The sequence below is a fragment of the Archocentrus centrarchus genome, chromosome 9 (assembly GCF_007364275.1).
Source record: "Archocentrus centrarchus isolate MPI-CPG fArcCen1 chromosome 9, fArcCen1, whole genome shotgun sequence".
Lineage (NCBI taxonomy): Eukaryota > Metazoa > Chordata > Actinopteri > Cichliformes > Cichlidae > Archocentrus > Archocentrus centrarchus.
In genome coordinates, this window is record NC_044354.1 from 20,688,765 (window position 1) to 20,706,680 (window position 17,916).

Here is a 17,916-nt window from a genome sequence, read left to right on the forward strand (position 1 = left end):
GCTCCGAAGGAGCTACTTCTCGCAGATATTCAAGCCCTGGGCTTCTGAGTGAATTTTCAGAAATAAGTAACTTGGAGCAGAGGCTGGCTGCGTTTTATCGAATTTATCATGGCATGAGATCTGTTCAGGATCCTGCTCTGCGTCGCGCCCCTTCCAGAAGTGGACGGCAATTATGCGCCTGTCCATTGACTGTATGCAAAACGTAGACACACAAAAGAACTGTTAAAATACAGTCACAGGTGTATTATAACTGCAGATACGTCCGGTTCACATCACTCAGTTAAGAAATTAGCTAAGTTCACTATTGGACCACAGCCTGCATTTAGAAACTTCATCATCTGAATTTAGGCTGCCACTGTGTTGGATTTTTGCAACCATAGTTGGCATATTTGGATAAGCAAAGTTAATTAGCAAGCTGCATTAATAAACTGAACAAGTGCAACACACAGAGTCATATATCTGCTAATTAGTGCTAAGTAGCAGACTAAGGAAATACTACAATTTCAAAATTGAAGCACAAACTTCTTGGATGGTCTACAGCACACAATAGAGCATATTATATGTCTATTAATTTGATTTGAAATGGTCAAAAAGGCATCAGCAGCACAAACATGTGGTCCAGTTCAGTGATTCAGACTAGCAGAGATGAGGTCTGGCACACAGCGACTAGCTGTGTCAGGAAACCTGTCAGTCATTTCCATAACTCTAAGCCTCAGTACCAGATGTAAGGGAGTCTATGGGGAATGACTCACATTGGGTGCCGGGCTGAAGCGATGGTGTGGCAGTGAGGGGGCGCCTGGACTTCTGGAATATACCTAGAACTGCTGAATTCTTTCCTTGCTCATAAGTGGGTTTTTTGGCAGTCTATAGCCCAAATCCTGGCTCTGGTTGTGGCTCAAGAAGTAGAGCAGGACATCTACTGATTGCAAACTTGGTTGTTCAATTCCTGGCTCCTCCAGTCTCCATGCCAAAGTATCCTTGGGCAAGATACTGAACCTCGAGTTGCTCCTGATGTATTAATATCAGTGTGAATGTTAGAAAGCACTTAGATGTAGAAACACTAAAAATGAAAAAAAAAAAAAAGACGTAGAAAAACTGTTTGGGTGAATGCAAATTTATTGTATAAAGTGATTTGAGTGCTCAACTAGAGTAGAAAAGCATTATATAAGAACTAGTCTATTTAGCATTTTGCCTGCAAAGGATGCCAGTCTTCATTTCCTGTCTTTCAGATGCGATATGGCGATCTGCTAGTGGTGGGTCAGATATGGGATCTTTTTGGCATGGCTGAAATGAATCTCTGCTTTTAGGGTAATCACCCTTTACCCCATTTTCTTTTCTTTGACAGAACTTTGTAAAAAATTCAGTTTTTCCATTTCATTTCACCCTGTGGAAATGATGCTACCGATTCTGGAGAGCATGCTGTCAATCACGAGAGAGGCGTATGATCTAGGTTTCAGTATTTATTAATACCAAGCTGTTAGGAGACAATCCACAAAAGTCATGGGGGAGAACGCCTAGCATATCTGTTCCCCTAACACCTCGCGTTACTCTCGACCTCGCGAGACCGACTCATACGGCAACACCGTTAGTCAAAACAGTGCATTAACACAACTGTCTACATCCCCCTTTGTAGGCCTAACATGCAAAATGAACACAACTGACTGATAGTAGGTCATTTTAGAACTTCTTGTTAGAACTTGAATTGACAATCAAAACTGAACATATCAAAATAAAACAGAGGACAACTGAGTTAAGGTGGTGCATAAACGTTACAGTCTAGAGCGAAACAGCTACTCATTCTAACCAACAAAATATAACAGTTTACACCATGTGTACATTTAAGCCACTTATATAATGGTGCCTTAATTTGAGTTTTACTTTCAGTCCAGGTACTTTCTGTTTGGTTTGGAAACTCTGCCAAATCTGGTGACATATGTGGATGTGGAAGGCTGTGCCACGCTTTCTCTCCGACTCTCCTGCAGTACACTGTTGGGACTCTTTTCTGCAGTAGTTGGTATTTGACACTGTTCTGGGTATACATGTTCCGCGTCAGGGTTTGTTGTTTCAGGTTGGTGTTTATTTTGAGGTTGTTTCTGTTCGCTTATATGTGTGAGTGGCTCAGAGGGTCGAGGAGGTTGTGGTTCCATCACTGGCAGGAGGTGCTTTCTGTTACGTCGGTACTCTCTCCCTTCAGACTCAACTACATATGAGCGTGGTTCATTGCATCTTCGCCTCACGATGCCCATCCTGTCATATCCTTTTTCCGTTTGGAGTCTTACTACTTGATGTGGTAGCAGGGGAAGTAAGGGTTTGCTGGACTTGTCATAATAACGTTTCTGTGTCTCACGTTTCTTTGTGAGCTGGGCGTTGACATAAGCCGTTGATCTTGCTGCAGGTTTTAACAGATGTTTGCAGATGGGCAGGACCGTCCGGGTCCGCCTGGACAGCAGTCTTTGTGCGGGAGAGCCCAGGATCTTGTCCCGTGGTGTGTTACGCAGGCTTAGCAGGTTCAGGTAAAAGTCTGTCCCATCCCTTTTTGTCGTCTCCAGCAGCTTCTTTGCACTCCGTACGGCCCTTTCACTGAGGCCGTTGGACTGCGGGTAGTCGGGACTGCTCGTCACATGTGTGAAGTCCCAAGATTTGGTGAAGTCACGGAATGTCTGACTCGTGAACTGAGTGCCGTTGTCTGAATACAATTTCTGCGGTATGCCCTGAACAGAGAAATGTCGTTTTAGTTTGTTAATTACACTTAGGGAGGACATGTTGCTGAGCTGGTCAACTTCAAACCACCCTGAGTACGAATCCACGAGTACAAGGTAGTGGTGGTTCTCCCATTCGAATATATCTGTGGCAACGACAGACCAGGGCAGATCAGGGACTGCGTGTAGTTTTAGTGGTTCTCTTTGTTGGTGTGGTTTCAGGCTGTTGCAGGTACTGCATGCTTGTATAGCAGTCTCCACATCCTCATTTATTGAAGGCCAGAATGCGCATTCTCTTGCCCTCCTCTTTGTAGCTTCCACACCTGGGTGGCCCTTGTGTAGCGCCTTAATATACTCGGAATGCAAGGAAGTAGGGATGACAGCTCTGTGCCTTCGCATGATGATGTCATCCTCGACGGTGAGTTCATCGCGGAGATTGAAATATGGTTTGGCCTCTACGGGCACTCTCCCTGTGCACCTGGGCCATCCATTTCTGATAAACTGGGTGATTGTCTGGAGGACTGGGTCCGTGGCTGTGTGTTCACGCAGTTCAACAAGCCGCCGTGGGGATATCAGTTGGACTGACATCACCTCAAACTCGTGCTTTTCCTCATCTGAAGGACCCACATCACGTCTAGGTGCGCGTGAGAGGGTGTCAGCCAGGTAGAGGTGTTTCCCCTTTTTGTACATCAGGGTCAGGTTGAATTTCTGCAGCGTCAACATCATGCGCTGCAGACGTGCAGGGATTGCATTAAAGGGCTTACTGTGGATTGTGACCAAGGGTTGGTGGTCAGTTTCAATCACAATGGGTTTGCCATAGATGTAGTCATAGAATTTGTAACAAGCAAAGACCACTGCCAGTAGCTCTTTTTCAATTTGTGCGTACCTCCGTTCTGTCTCGGTCAGTGCGCGGGATGCATAAGCCACTGGCATGTCGTTCTGAAGGCAGGCAGCACCTAAACCATGTTGTGATGCGTCACAGGTGAGAGTCACAGGTTTTGTGACGTCGTAGTAACAGAGCACTGGCGGCCTTGTGACACACAACTTGAGTCCATCAAACGCATCCTGTTGGTGTTGCGTCCAGCTCCAAGCCACATCCTTGTGTAGCAGTTGCCGTAGTGGCTGCGTCAGCTCGCTCAGGTTCGGGATGAATTTACCCAGGTAAGTGACCATTCCCAGAAAGCGCTGCAAGGCTGATTTGTCCTCTGGAGGGGGCATTTTATTGATTGCTGCTATTTTTGTAGGATCAGCTTTGAGGCCTGCCTCAGTGAACACGTGTCCTACGTAGCTCACCTCCCTGAGCCCGAATTTGCATTTTTTTCTGTTGAGTCTGAGCTTTATTTTTCTGGCCCGGTCCAGAACCATTCTCAGATTTTTCTCATGCTCTTCTGCGTCTCTACCACCAATAATAATGTCGTCCACGATTATAGCGCAGGGGTATCCGGCGAATATTTGTTCCATGGCTCTTTGGAAAACCTCGGAGGCGGTATTGATGCCAAAGGGCATCCTGAGGAATTTGAACCTGCCGAAGGGGGTAGTGAATGTGGTGTGGAGAGATGAGGCACTGTCTAATTTAATCTGCCAGAATGAGCTTTTGGCATCAAGGACGGAGAAGACAGTGGCGCCTGACATTTGCGCTGCCACCTCCTCTACTGTACGCATTGGGTGATGGGGGCGCATTAGTGCTTTGTTTAAGTTTCGTGGGTCTATGCATAAACGAACCTCATCTGTGTCTTTCTTGTGTGTAGCAACCATATTAGAGACCCACTCAGTGGGCTCGTCCACTGGTTCGATTACTCCAAGGTCCTGCATTCTCTGGAGTTCCAGTTTCACCTTTTCCTGCATTGCCACAGGAATGCGGCGGGGGGGGTTGATGGCTGGCACCACGGTAGGATCTAACTTCATTACATAGGTTACAGGTAGATCACCAAGTTCATTTGTAAACAAGTCCGCATATTCCTTGAACATCCTCTGTGATATTGTTTGATCCTGAACAGTGTCTATGTGGTGCACATCTTTGCTAAAGGTGACCAGTTTCATCTTCAGGCTGTCTTGTAAGCCTAGTATAGGCTGTGCACTTTTGTGAATAACTTGGAATTTTAGCATGTGGTACTGGCCATTGAGCTCACATTGCAGAGTCACTGTGCCAATTGACTCGATCACAGTCCCACCAAAAGCAATAAGTTTTATCATTCTACTTGGTTTGCATATTTCTTCATGTTTTTTGATGGTTTTGTATGTATCGAGGGAGATCACGTTGCATTTGGCCCCAGTATCAACTTTTAATTCAAGGCTTTTGTCATTAATCATTACAGTGCAGTGTCCTTCCCCTTTGTAACAGTCCTCAGTGTGTATAGTGTCGATATTGTTGTCTCCCTGTATTGACAAGCCCTCAACCATAAAAGTGTCAGTGTCAGAATCTGCCTCTGTCAATAGCTGATTTACTTGTCTGCTAGACTTGCAAACTCTTGTAGATCTGCACAGCTTCTTGAAATGGTTGTAATTCCCACAGCCGTGACACTGCTGACCAAAGGCCGGGCATTGGTGGCGTTGGGCAGGGTGTGTGCCTCCGCAGTAGCTGCAGTTTGAGATCGGTGTACTTTCCGGTTTGGCTTTAAATTTCAACTGGCCTTTGGGTTTGTTACTGCGTTTTATCTGCATGGTATCCACACTGGCAGCTGTCGCATATTTAGGTGCAGAGAGGGTTTTTGTATGTTGGTCTGTGAGCTCACTTATTTGGCAGATACGTATAGCCTTTGCTAGCGTGAGGTCAGTTTCTTTGAGTAAGGAACGTCTGACACTGTCATTACATATTCCAACGACCAGTCTGTCTCTAACAAGTTCATCCTGTAATTGGCCGAAGTTGCACGTTTTGGCAAGGTTTTTCAGTGTGCTTACGTACGATTCAACTGTTTCTGCTGGTTTTTGGCATCGAGAATTGAAATTGTGTCTCTCCATTATCACGTTTGTTTCCGGGTTACATATTTCTCTAAATTTTCGTAGCAGGCAGACGGGATCCTCCCGGGACTCCGCCTGTGTGATGACGTTTTCGCCATCTGTGACCGCGGGTGCATATGTGAATGACTGTTCCCTTTCTATAGCCTCCGGTCCCGCCAGATTGAGGAGTATGTATGCTCTCGTCTTGGCAGGCTTATCACTGTGTGCAGCGGCGATAAATATTTCGTATTCACGTTCAAACTTACGCCAGTTTTCTGCTACATTTCCGTCAAAGACGAGGGGATCGGGACGTCTGAATCCATCCGCCATTCCGGCGATTTATTCACCTCCTTTCCTGGTGCCGAGTTGTCTGTGAAATTCCGTCCGGCTCAGTCACAGCGAGGGATATCCCACTTCTGACACCATGTCAATCACGAGAGAGGCGTATGATCTAGGTTTCAGTATTTATTAATACCAAGCTGTTAGGAGACAATCCACAAAAGTCATGGGGGAGAACGCCTAGCATATCTGTTCCCCTAACACCTCGCGTTACTCTCGACCTCGCGAGACCGACTCATACGGCAACACCGTTAGTCAAAACAGTGCATTAACACAACTGTCTACAATGCACCAGTAATGATCCTGAGCCTGGTGCCTCTTTGTTGATGAGTGATGGCATGTTATGTCTATATAATCAGGCTGCAGGCAGTGGGGCCCTAGTCTGCCGTCCCACAAATGTGCAAGGAGTGATAATCCATACCTACCTGCTGAGGGGGTCAAAATTAACAGCTGAAGGTTTCCCCCCAGTGTGGCAGTTTGTTTTTCAGTCAGAGAGCACTGAATCATGGTTAACCTTGTTCACATACAGCACAAAATAACAGCTTACCATAATTTGTAAGTAGTGGACATAAATAGACAGATTTCAGGTGAATAGGAAAAAACGATATTAAGTCATAATGTTTGCCTGAGCTTGATTGCCTTATAAAGGTTATTTATAATTCTTTCAAACAGTTTCTATAAGTGAAAAATTTGTATTGCTAAAATGTTAGCTTAGGGCCAGCACAGGGTGGAAACACTGTTTCACAACATGTAATAATACATAATCCCTTTTTCGGTCTATGCACTGCATCAAACAACCTCCAGCTTTGTTAGTCACAGTAAGAACTGGAGAAGAGGAGCCCATGCTGTGTAAGGTTCCAGTCTGTGGTTAAATGGGCTAATGCAGGCTAAGTTGCCCTCATCCAAAACCCCGAGCCAAGTTTCTCACCATGTGTGCCTCTCTATTGTAAATGGGCAGCAGCTCCCTCGGTGGGGGGCTTGGCTGGTGCTTTGAGGGACGTCCCATACTGCAAACCTCAAACCTCTGACTGCTGAGTATTTCTGCTCTCTGATGTCTAAACTGAGCCCTCTTATTTTACTCTACACCATAGTTACGGAGGGCACTGTGTGGTGAGTTTATTGGATGCCTTTCTTATTTTTTCTTTGTTTTTCCATATTCTTTCTTTCTTTGGTCTTTGCAGCCTTTTAACTGAATGAAGATCTATCCCCCCCCCCCCCCCCCCCCCCTTTCAAGCATAAAAACTTTTTTTTAATTTCACCTTTCTCTCACTCTCTCAGTATTTGTACTTGCAATATGAGGCTGCTGCTCTTTGGGATTCTGCCAATCAAGGAGAACGCTTGTGCCCCTCTATCTAGTGTTACTGTCACCCTGTGTCTTTTAACCCTCCTCCTGATGGTCATCTGGGGTCGAAAGAGTAAGAGATCCTTCTTCCGCTTCCACCATGACCCCCAGCTGGATCACACAAAATACCCCCCACCTCCTGGCCCTAAACCATGGCCCCTTGTCGGGAATCTGCTTCAGGTTGGGGAGCAGATTCATCTTTCTCTGACCAGGCTGAGGCTTCTGTATGGAGATGTCTTTAAGGTATATAGTTAGTTTGTGCATGAATAGTTTCAGATGGACAGAGCTACCATTAATTAATTTACCCCTTATTTGTCTGTGTCATCACTCTAGCTCCGTCTCGGCTCTTTGACTGTTGTTGTTCTGAGTGGGTACAGCACTATCAGGCAGGCTCTGGTTCGGCACGGGGAAGCTTTTGCAGGGCGACCTGACCTCTTCATCTTCTCTGCTATAGCCAATGGGACCAGTATGACCTTCAATGAGAGTTATGGACCTGTGTGGTTGCTCCATAAGAAGCTGTGCAAGAATGCCCTCAGGTCTTTCTCCCAGGCTGAGCCAAGGGGCTCTGGTGCCACCTGCCTCTTAGAGGAGCATATATGTGCTGAGGCTGCAGGGATGGTGCAGGTCATTCGTCAAAAAGCTGCTCAAGAGGAACCGGATCACAGTATGACTGGTATAGACCCAGCGACGACCTTGGTAACTTCAGTGGCAAATGTCGTCTGTGCACTGTGTTTTGGAAAAAGGTATGACTACAATGACGAGGAGTTTCTCACTATTGTTCATATCAACAATGAGGTCCTGAGGCTCTTTGCAGCAGGGAATCTGGCTGATTTTTTCCCCGTGTTTCGCTACTTTCCGAGTCCATCTCTGAGAAAGATAGTCCAGCACGTTCGCAGAATGAACAGATTCATGGAGCGGAACATTGAGGAACACGTTGACACCTTTGATAAGGTAATTAAGTATGCAAATATGTTTTTTTTTAGACAGGAACTCAGTTTAAACGGAGAAAAATGAAAAGCCAGTGGTGAATGACTACAGCAGTGGTTACCAAAGTGTGGGCTGCAGCCCCCTAGTGGGCATATATAACTGGGCAGTATTAGCAATTTACAGCCTGAGTTGTTTATGGTTTTTGAATCAAATATTCAAGGAAATACACTGGCGCTATCGGACAATGGGTTTTAGTCTGGCCTGTTATATTGAAAGTTGGATTTTCAGGTTTTGCACATCTTCTTACGGACATGGATTATTTACTAACAGAAACTTAACCATAAAATACAGACTGAAGAGTTTCTACCACAGCCTTATGTTGTGAATGACGCATCTGTTTGTTTCTTTAGATCTGTCCCGCTAATTTGCCTCCAGCTATTTAATCTAACATCACACTCATACATTAGTAGCTGTGAGTGTAACTGTAGCCAAAAAAATAGCAAACAAGTTCCATGGGATGGACCTTTGTTCTTGTGCATACGAGCTAAAATGTTCGCATGCACTCTAATTAGGAATTAGCAGCTCACTGGAAGACACGCGTCTTACCACAACTGATTACTGTCCCTTCCCTAATTATTGGTTTTAAGCGTTAACCTGATTTTTGCCATAGCTACAGCAGGTGGCTTTGTATTTCAGCAGTGACAGTGATGTTAGAATGACAACAACACTATCAGCGTAAAATTCTCTGTTTGTGATTGCAGAACTGCATCCGGGACATTACAGATGCTCTAATTGCACTCTGTGAAGAAAGAGAAGAAAACAAGGATACTTCAATGCTTTCTGACCATCAGATCATTCACACTGTCATAGACATCTTTGGAGCAGGTTAGACAAACTGGAAATTTCACATTGTCATGCTATTATGCCTGTAATGACAGTAATAGATCCCAGTGATGATAATCAGTGCCACCCTTTCACTCTAGTTGTGTTTTTTTGTGGTTTTCCAAAGGATTTGACACCATCATTGCTGGTTTACAGTGGAGCCTATTGTACCTCATCAAGTTTCCTGACATCCAGGATAAAATACACCAGGAAATAGGTGATGCCTTATGCTCAAATAAACCTAATCTCATATTGTGTATAGTGTAGTATAGTGTAGTACAGTGTGTGCATACCTAAGCAAAATCATCGCTAGAAACTGGCAAATTCACTGCTTACAGAGAATTACTGTGTGTATCCTATCAAAGAAAGAGAATTCATGGTTACGCTAAATAGCTAAGGCCTTTCCAGTGCCTGTTCTCATGAATGACTCATGGTCATTGTGTTTCTCATAGACCAAAATAGGAGGTTACTCATTAATCATTTCAAGCCCCACATCACTAATGAGCATAGATCTATGCTAAATGTAGTTCTTATCTGTTTAAACATTCACCACAAATGGGATTCAAACAGTTTACAAGAAAACAGGTGCAAATGCACCTCTCACTGACAAATATATACCGGCCATACAGGATATGATGCAGAGGGAATCCTTATTACAACGACTAAACAATGACCAACCCGAGCGTGCTTTCTGGAGAGACAGAATCCGACAGCCACCAGAGAAACTCACAAAAGATCAGTCCAATTTGCTGGCGCTAGAGGTACTTTTTGAAGTGGGCTCAGAGAACTGGTGCTGTCTGTTCCGAGGCACATTGTATTTTCACAGAGAGAGAGAGAGCGAGAGAGAACTAAGAGGAGACAGGACGAATCAGAACAGGAGAGGGGTTAGAGAGTTCCCAAGAGACACAAAGGCGCTGACACGCAAGGCAGTGAACAGACATAGTTTGACATTATTCCTCTTTTCATCTCTTAAATAAAATTTAATTAAGAAGCTTTAATTCTGTTGTTTACAGTAGATAAACCAGTATGGGAAGCCTTATTAGTGGAGCAATATTTGTGAAATAATCAGAAGGATCGGCATACTTTAAATTGCAATGATTTGTGATGCGCATGTTTAAATGTTGTTACAAACTGAAAGAAAACAAATCACAGCTGGGACATCAGCTATAGTGTATAGTAACAACATTTTCATTTTAAAATAGGGCATCTTAAAATATGCTGACACTGAAATGCTGTTACTGATCACTATACTGAAGTTTTAGCCCTGAAAGTTGAGATGCGGGTTGTATTGTACTCTTTGTAAATGGCTTTGGCTCTTTTTTTTTTTTTTTAAGATGAGCATATTGGAAAAGCCCAGCTGCCCAGGTTTTCCAATAAGCCCAAGATGCCTTTCACGGAGGCGTTCATATATGAAGTGTTTCGTCATGCTTCATATGTCCCTTTTACCCTACCTCACTGGTAAGACTGAAGTTTTGCATTCAGTAAATATGTTTTATTTATATATATATATATATATATATATATATATATATATATATATATATATATATATATATATATTAACACTTTTCTCTGGTTTTTTCTCTCCAGTACAACAAAAGACATCACATTTAATGGGTATTTCATTCCCAAAGACACATGTGTCTTCATTAACCAGTATCAGGTCAATCATGATACGTGAGTAGCACTTGTCTCTTTCAACATCTTCTTTTCAGCTCTTAAAATATTTTTTTTAAATAACTGTATTTATATCCTCATGATTTTATTTCTTTCCCAGTGATCTTTGGGGCAATCCTGAGAAATTTCATCCTCAGCGCTTCTTGAACCCATGTGGGCTCCTTAACAAGGAGCTGACAGAGAAGGTCCTCATTTTTGGTGTGGGAAAAAGACGCTGTCTTGGGGATGAATTTGCACGTTTGGAGATGTTTGTGTTTCTCACCACGCTTCTTCATGGGCTGCGCATTGAAAATGTTCCAGGGCAGGAGCTGGATCTCACCACTGATTTTGGTCTGACTATGAAACCTCGTCCATACAGGATTACCATTTCTCAGAGGTCCTAGACCTTCTGAAAACCCAAATGATGATCTTGTGGATGTTTTGGAATTGTACAACAGAAATTGTAGTTATTAATGTTTTTCTTTTGTTTGTTTTGGCAAATGGGGTGGACGTGTGTGCGTGCACACACACACACACACACATACACAAAGATAAAAAAAAACACGGGTCATTCAAAGTGCTTTACTGCACATACTCTGAGTCGATCTGACTTCCACAATCAAACTGAAAGCAGGAGCTTGAAAACACCACCATCTATCACATGGATTCCTATCATCTTCTCACCTCTATCATGTCCTTGTCTTCTCTTTGTCCTCCATTCCTTGCCTCTTCCTCCTCCTCATCTACTCTCAATACTCCCCCAGTAATAAGCCCCTAAATAAACCCCACAATCTTCTCTTTGACCATCAGCACTGTAACCTCCCACACACCCAGATAAGAAATGCACCCCAACATATACGGGAGGTAAAGCGTGTGAAATGGGGCAACGTTATTTTCATAAGCTAAATGTAAAGGAGCTTGGCAGCAGAGTAAGAGAGAATTACTTCATTAGTACATCTGCAAATGGAAAGTTTTAAAGTTTTAACTTTTGTTAAATGTTTGTCAGTGAATATTTAGTGAGTGCCTGCATTTAAAAACTACTTTACAAGCAAAGTCTTCAGCTGTTAGCTCTTAGTGAATTGCTTCACCTGAACATTACAAGACAAATCACTTATGTAATCTTCAATGAAGTAAATTAATATCACATAAAAACACATTTGTTTGGAAAATTGTGTTGTGTGCTATCATAAGAGTTACATAATTATGTCAAAGAACTAATATCACTAAGTTCACTGTCATTTTTTATAATGTCCACATAAAATGGGAGCAGATAATGGAAATGGTTAAAAACACACGCGCACACACACACACACACACACACACACACACACACACACACACACACACGCACACTTTGTGATGATTAAAGCTATTAACTATAAAAGGAGTATAACTGAATCATGTAATGCAGTTTCAGACAACAGCTTTGTGTAAAACATGTAATCTGAAAATAAAATAATGCTTAACCTCTGTGTCACAGAATGAATGAATGAATTATTATTTATGGCTGCATTTCCTGAGCACCTTTATGTGTCACTGTTGGAAATGTTGACTTACAAGGGTGTACCTCCATTACTCTCAGAGGAAGGAAAAAACAAAGAAAGACTCTTTACTGCACGCGTGCAGAACTCACTATAAAAAGTGCAACCTGAACAACTTAAGCAAACATTTAGCAAAAACAGACAAATGATGCAGCGCAGCGGCTGGACATGCCATTTGTAGTTGTTTGTGGTAGATGTGTTGACGGAGATGGGAAGTTGGGTGATGTGTTACATTTTTTTTCCGCTCAAATGAAAACATTGAATTCTGATGAAAGAAATAATCTTGCTGAAAACTTCACTTTCTTAGGCACTGATTGGCAACGAACATGTTCGTTACCAAACACAAAACAAAACAAGTGAAAACTGAAAAACCTACTGACTTCCTATTCACATCTCCATTTACACATGGGGCCCTGTATTGTGGGGGTCTCATTCTATACTGTACATCCAAGCAGGCTGCACCCATTAAAAAATGGCACGCAATCCGCAGAGCAACTGTCAGTGTCCCCGTCAAGATATGAGCAAAGACTCTTCATTCATAACTTTATTCACTATGACGATGCCGAACAGCTCAAACATCTTCCTCTTCAACGGCCTGCCCGGATCTCAGTTTCATGATCACCTGGAAAAAAATAATTTCCTGTTCCTTTTGTTTTATTGTAAAAATAAATTAATACATGTGAATGTCTTGCTGTGAAAGTGGCATGCACCTCTTTTAGCTGGGCAATCTCTTTGCTTTCCACATTTCTCTGAGCGTTGTTGGTTATGGCCTTCACTCTTGTTGCGTAGCTGCAAAGTTCAGAGAGTTTGGGTGTCATTCATCTGAATTCATTAGTCCTGAAATACATTAAAACACTGTTTTTTTTTTGTTCTCTGTTACATGAGAGATGTGAGCGTCTCATCAAGATTGCATTCTGAAGGAGAGATGTTGACGATCATGAGGGTTTTAGCATTTCCACCCAAGGAGTCCTGCATCACCTGAGAGAGATGAAATGCATTTTGGCTGACCTGCTTGTCTACGTTGCAGTGCAGAATTAGAAAGTTGGAATACTGCCGTTTTTATTTATTACCTGTGTCAACTTGCTATTCCTGTATGGCACATGAGGCAGTTCAGCAGATAAAGCTGAGATCACGTCACCCAGTGCACTCAGAGACTTGTTGATGGAGTTTGCCTCCTGCAGAGAGGAGAAAATACAAAAATTTAAAGAAGCCATGACAAATCTCTGATTTTTTAAAAATCCTCCTGACAATCACTCAGTGTCCGGTGAAACATAATATAGGAGCAGACCTTCAGCTGGTGGTCCTTGGCACCAGTCTTGGCTGCTCGCTCACTACCTGCCAGGTCTACAAGGCTCAGCTTCCCAGCGCTCACACTCCCATTTGTCAGATTCCTGCTCTCCACCATGATGCCGACAATCAGATGGGAGCGGGAACTCTCCACATTCATCTCTTAGCAAATATACAGAACAGACTCAAGAAACAAAATTTATATATCTCTGGGATTTTGTGAACTGTGACTTCAGATGGGACCAACTATTTTCATTAGCCAGCTAATAATAATCCTCAGATTCTATTAAAAAAAAAAACAACAACAACAACAAAAACAGATGCAACATCAGGGTTTTGTTATTCTGCCACTTACCACCCAGACCTGTAATGATGTACCTAAATGCCATCTCACCACACTAACTGTAAATAACACAATTAATCCAAACCAATTAGCAGGACCCCGTTTGAACTGAGTGGCTTTTGCACGGTACAGAGAACTCACTGGTGGCAGAGATGTGTCGGTTTGCGCAGGCCTGCTGGAACAGAGCGTAGAGCTCCTGGGCACTGGAAGCCTCTTTTGTTTCTGCTCCTTGGGCGAACACAATCCCCTTTCTGTTCCTCTTGATCTCCACTCGCCTTGCCTGGCCACGGGACTGAGTGTGTGCATGGGCCTCACCGGCCTGGCTGGCAAAGAGGTCCTGCAGCCTGTCATTGTACAGTTCCAGCATATAGGCTGAAACCTGGGGTGAAAAGAAACACGGTAATGAGGGAGAGAGGGACGAAACCTCTTTTCTCTTCTAAATGCAGTTTATTTATAAGCTGGTGAAATAATGTCTGCTACCTTGAAGTTGAATTTACAGCTGTTCTCCTGCATGATATCAAATATGGCATTGAAAGATCTTGGGATGATCCCGGGGTTCTTCTGTTCCTTGTCCCCAACCATAGTGAAGGTTTTCCCAGAGCCCGTCTGACCATACGCAAAGATACAGACATTGTAACCGTCGATAGCCAACTGGATCAGCCTATGGGAAAAATATTTTCTAAGTACTTCAACTGAAAGTATCAAAACATATGAAAGTTTTTCATCTAGGATACCCTGAGGGTAAGAGTTAATTTGGGTAACATTGTGTCCATTTCTCCATCAGCTCTTGAAATCTGCTTTTGAACACGATGTGCGCCGCGTTAACATTACTGAATAGTTGTAAAACTGCACAGGAGCAGGAAACCAAACTGAGGGAGGAACAGTTTACAGAGGCAGCACAGCAGCAGCAACTTGAAATCTTCTGAGGTCTCATTGCAACCCTGTTAACCTGAATACTTCCACGCAGCGACGAGCTGAGCTGCTGCACAGTCACTGTTTCTATAGCAACATCAGCAACATCAAAGCTGTTAGTTTTGTTTTCAGCAAAAATTAAATATTGCTTCATCATGAGAATCCCATTACTTTTTCACTGGTCAATTTTCAGCGTATTTTTAGATTCCTAATTGAATAATAATTCCCACAGTGACATCACTGCAAGCGTGAAACTGATCTAATTGCTTAAGTAAAAGTGGAAATGCTCTGGTTGGTCATGTGTGGCTTTTTAGATTTCATCTGAGACAATAATGTTGAAATTTCACCAAAACAAGGGCAGTGAGGTTAGAAAATTAGCTTTTCAATTTCTTTTAGATTTTAATTATGAATGATTGTGCTATGAGTGTTTGCACTGACAATAAAGAAATTTCATCTAATCTTGTGCAAGCAGTGAGCACTATCTGGAGAAGGGCTACTTCTGATCATAAATTAACATTTAACTCATGCTCATGCCTATATGCAAAATACATTAACCCTGCAATGCCAAGTGCATCATATTTGATCCAGGAGTTTTTGAGACCTCTTTTCTTTTTCCCGAAAAACCTGATGTGTACTATCAGACACATGCAAAAAAATGCTGGATGTAGCAAAAATTATACAAATTAAAACTAATTATGTTCAATTTCTTTTTCTTTTGTTCTTTTTTAAATTCGTCAGAAGCTTCAGTAAGCACTCCACTTTCAAAAAATGTGAATTCACAGTGGTTCTTATCATACAAATTTGGGGCTCATTGCGTCTGTGTTATGTCACATTGGTGAACAGTGCTGTTCCCTCACCTGCTGGTGTCGTGAAACAAGTCTTCCTGAGAGGCTTCAGCACTGAACACCTTGTCAAACTGAAACTCCCTTGGCCCACGAGGGGTTTCTAGAGTGACTGAGTATTCGTCTATTTTTTCCACAACAACTGCCCCGCCCTGCGCAGCTTCGGCTCGGTTCACCGGGCGAATCCGGCAAAACACTCTAATTTTACCTGAGGAAAAAAGATTGCTTTTTCTTTAGTCTAGTCAGGTCTAAAACAAAATGCAGCACTATATACACGTACATTATATACATGTACCTTTCATGTCTTCCACCATATTGTAATATTTTTTCCTCAAGGTCCTTTCTGATGTGTAGTTCTCAATTATTTTCTTTTTCTCTTCTTTTTCTTGCTTCAGCTTGAGATAACAGGATGATAACAAAAGAGCTGTAATAGTGAAGAGTGCAGCAGGTAAAAGCATGTATTTATAGCCCTTTGGGCTAAAATATTTGACAGTCAGTGATCAACATAATAACAATGCTGCTTTGGTACCTTGTTGGACTACTGATTTACATTTTAAGTGATACTTAACATGCAGCAGGTATGTGTAAAAGCTCACATCAGTGCCCTTCTCTGTGGTTCCTGCCCTAAATGATCCATGTGGTAAAAAACTAACCTGATCCTGCAGCAGCAGAAGCTGCTGACCGACACTCTGAACGCCGCCTGTGGACTGGATTGTCTCCTGTCCCAGGATATCCTCCAGTTCCGAGGCTGCACAGTCTGAGCAGAGATGACGTTTACAAGAGTGATGCATAAAAGACTATTATTATTATTATTATTATTACTATTATTATGTCATGACAAAAAGTAGTAAAGAATGCATGGAGCTCATGTATATTATTTTACTGTTATTGGCTGCAGCCAACATATTCAGGCAAGATATATTTACCATTCACTATGGGGCTCTCTCCATTTTTAATGCAGTCTAAAGCAATTTGACAGACCTCAAATTCCCTCACTTTTTCTTGTAATAGAGACAGACTTGAGTCATATTTGTCTGACCTGTAAAACGGATGGAAATCAATTATTACTTCTTTAAAGTTAAAGGTGGCTCAATTTAACCTGAGATTCAGACATTAACTGTTTATTGCAACCATTTAAGAAACCATATATGTCTTTTTTTTTTTTATCTTTTTCTAACCCCTGCCAGTCAGTGGCATCCTCTCTGTCACTGCTTTCTTCTTGTGCATTCTTGTGACGGTCACGTTTGTCTCTGGCTTTGACCAGAGCAACCCGATTGCTCTCAATCATCTGGTCTAAAAGGGCTCTGGTCTCAGGCACTGCACTGCAAATTTCATGAGCCTAGAAAAAAAGCAATCATTTGAAATCAATGCAAATGCTCAAAAAAAAAAAAAAAAAAAGGGTGAAAAAAAGATGATTTTGTATTTGAAATCATCTGTCACTCTGCCAGCTGGCAGTTGGTTTACACATAATTTAATATTAACTAATATTTGAGCAGCACCTTGTGTATAACAGTGGGAAGCAGAACGCTGCAGGGTGGCTGAGGCACGGGAGGGATGGGGCTCCTCTCTGCCTCCAGCAGTTCAGTGATCTCCCTCTCCCTCTGATACAGGCTCTCTTTTAGCTCCTCTAGGCGGGCTTTAGCACCCTCTAGTGGCCGGTCAGAATCGCTGCAGTCCTACACTCAAAAAAAAAAAACAAAAAAAAAACAAGGAAGTTTCAGTCCACAAGAAACAAATCAGAACACAACAGAAGAAACATTTTGCCACTTACTGGTTGATTTTTAGTGACATGTATGGGTTTGTTTTTATATTAGATATTCAGTTCTGAAATTTAGGCAGTTATCTCAACATGTGGTAATATTAGATCTGCCTTTTACTGCAGTGTAACCTTTTCTATATATTGTCCTTTAGAAAGTTTTCTTTGTTGCTTTACTAATAATTTGATTATGAGAGCTCTTCCATCCCTGATACGGGCAGCAAACTATCATGATAACTGATTCCAACCCACCGCAGTCTGCTGTTGTGCTGAAAGTTCTCTGTTCTCCAAGCTGTCACCTTCCCCTGCAGCTTCCTGCTGCTCCTGTGTGGACACCATCAGCATTTCTTGGACTTTCCCTATTTCTTGTCGTGCCATCTGTAGCTCCTGCAATGCTGTTCAGTGTAAAATGGCATGAATAGGTCATTATGCACAAACATTAGTCATTTCACA

General features: G+C 42.5%; 2 protein-coding genes across 2 annotated transcripts; one reads left to right on the plus strand and one right to left on the minus strand.

Moving 5' to 3' along the window:
• Positions 1 to 7,013: 7,013 nt before the first annotated feature.
• Positions 7,014 to 12,136, plus strand: cyp1d1 (cytochrome P450, family 1, subfamily D, polypeptide 1). Its single transcript, XM_030737806.1, has 8 exons — positions 7,014 to 7,085; positions 7,254 to 7,560; positions 7,651 to 8,268; positions 9,006 to 9,129; positions 9,254 to 9,343; positions 10,461 to 10,584; positions 10,717 to 10,803; positions 10,904 to 12,136. Exons 1-8 carry the CDS (start codon positions 7,027 to 7,029, stop codon positions 11,184 to 11,186), a joined length of 1,692 nt encoding a protein of 563 aa, XP_030593666.1. The 5' UTR covers positions 7,014 to 7,026; the 3' UTR covers positions 11,187 to 12,136.
• A 758-nt stretch (positions 12,137 to 12,894) lies between these two features.
• kifl (kinesin family-like) lies at positions 12,895 to 16,021 on the minus strand. The gene is made up of 9 exons (XM_030738243.1): positions 16,003 to 16,021; positions 15,723 to 15,915; positions 14,434 to 14,614; positions 14,095 to 14,332; positions 13,612 to 13,772; positions 13,394 to 13,498; positions 13,204 to 13,301; positions 13,034 to 13,112; positions 12,895 to 12,945 (listed from the first exon to the last, which is right to left on the minus strand). Exons 1-9 carry the CDS (start codon positions 16,019 to 16,021, stop codon positions 12,895 to 12,897), a joined length of 1,125 nt encoding a protein of 374 aa, XP_030594103.1.
• Positions 16,022 to 17,916: the final 1,895 nt, after the last annotated feature.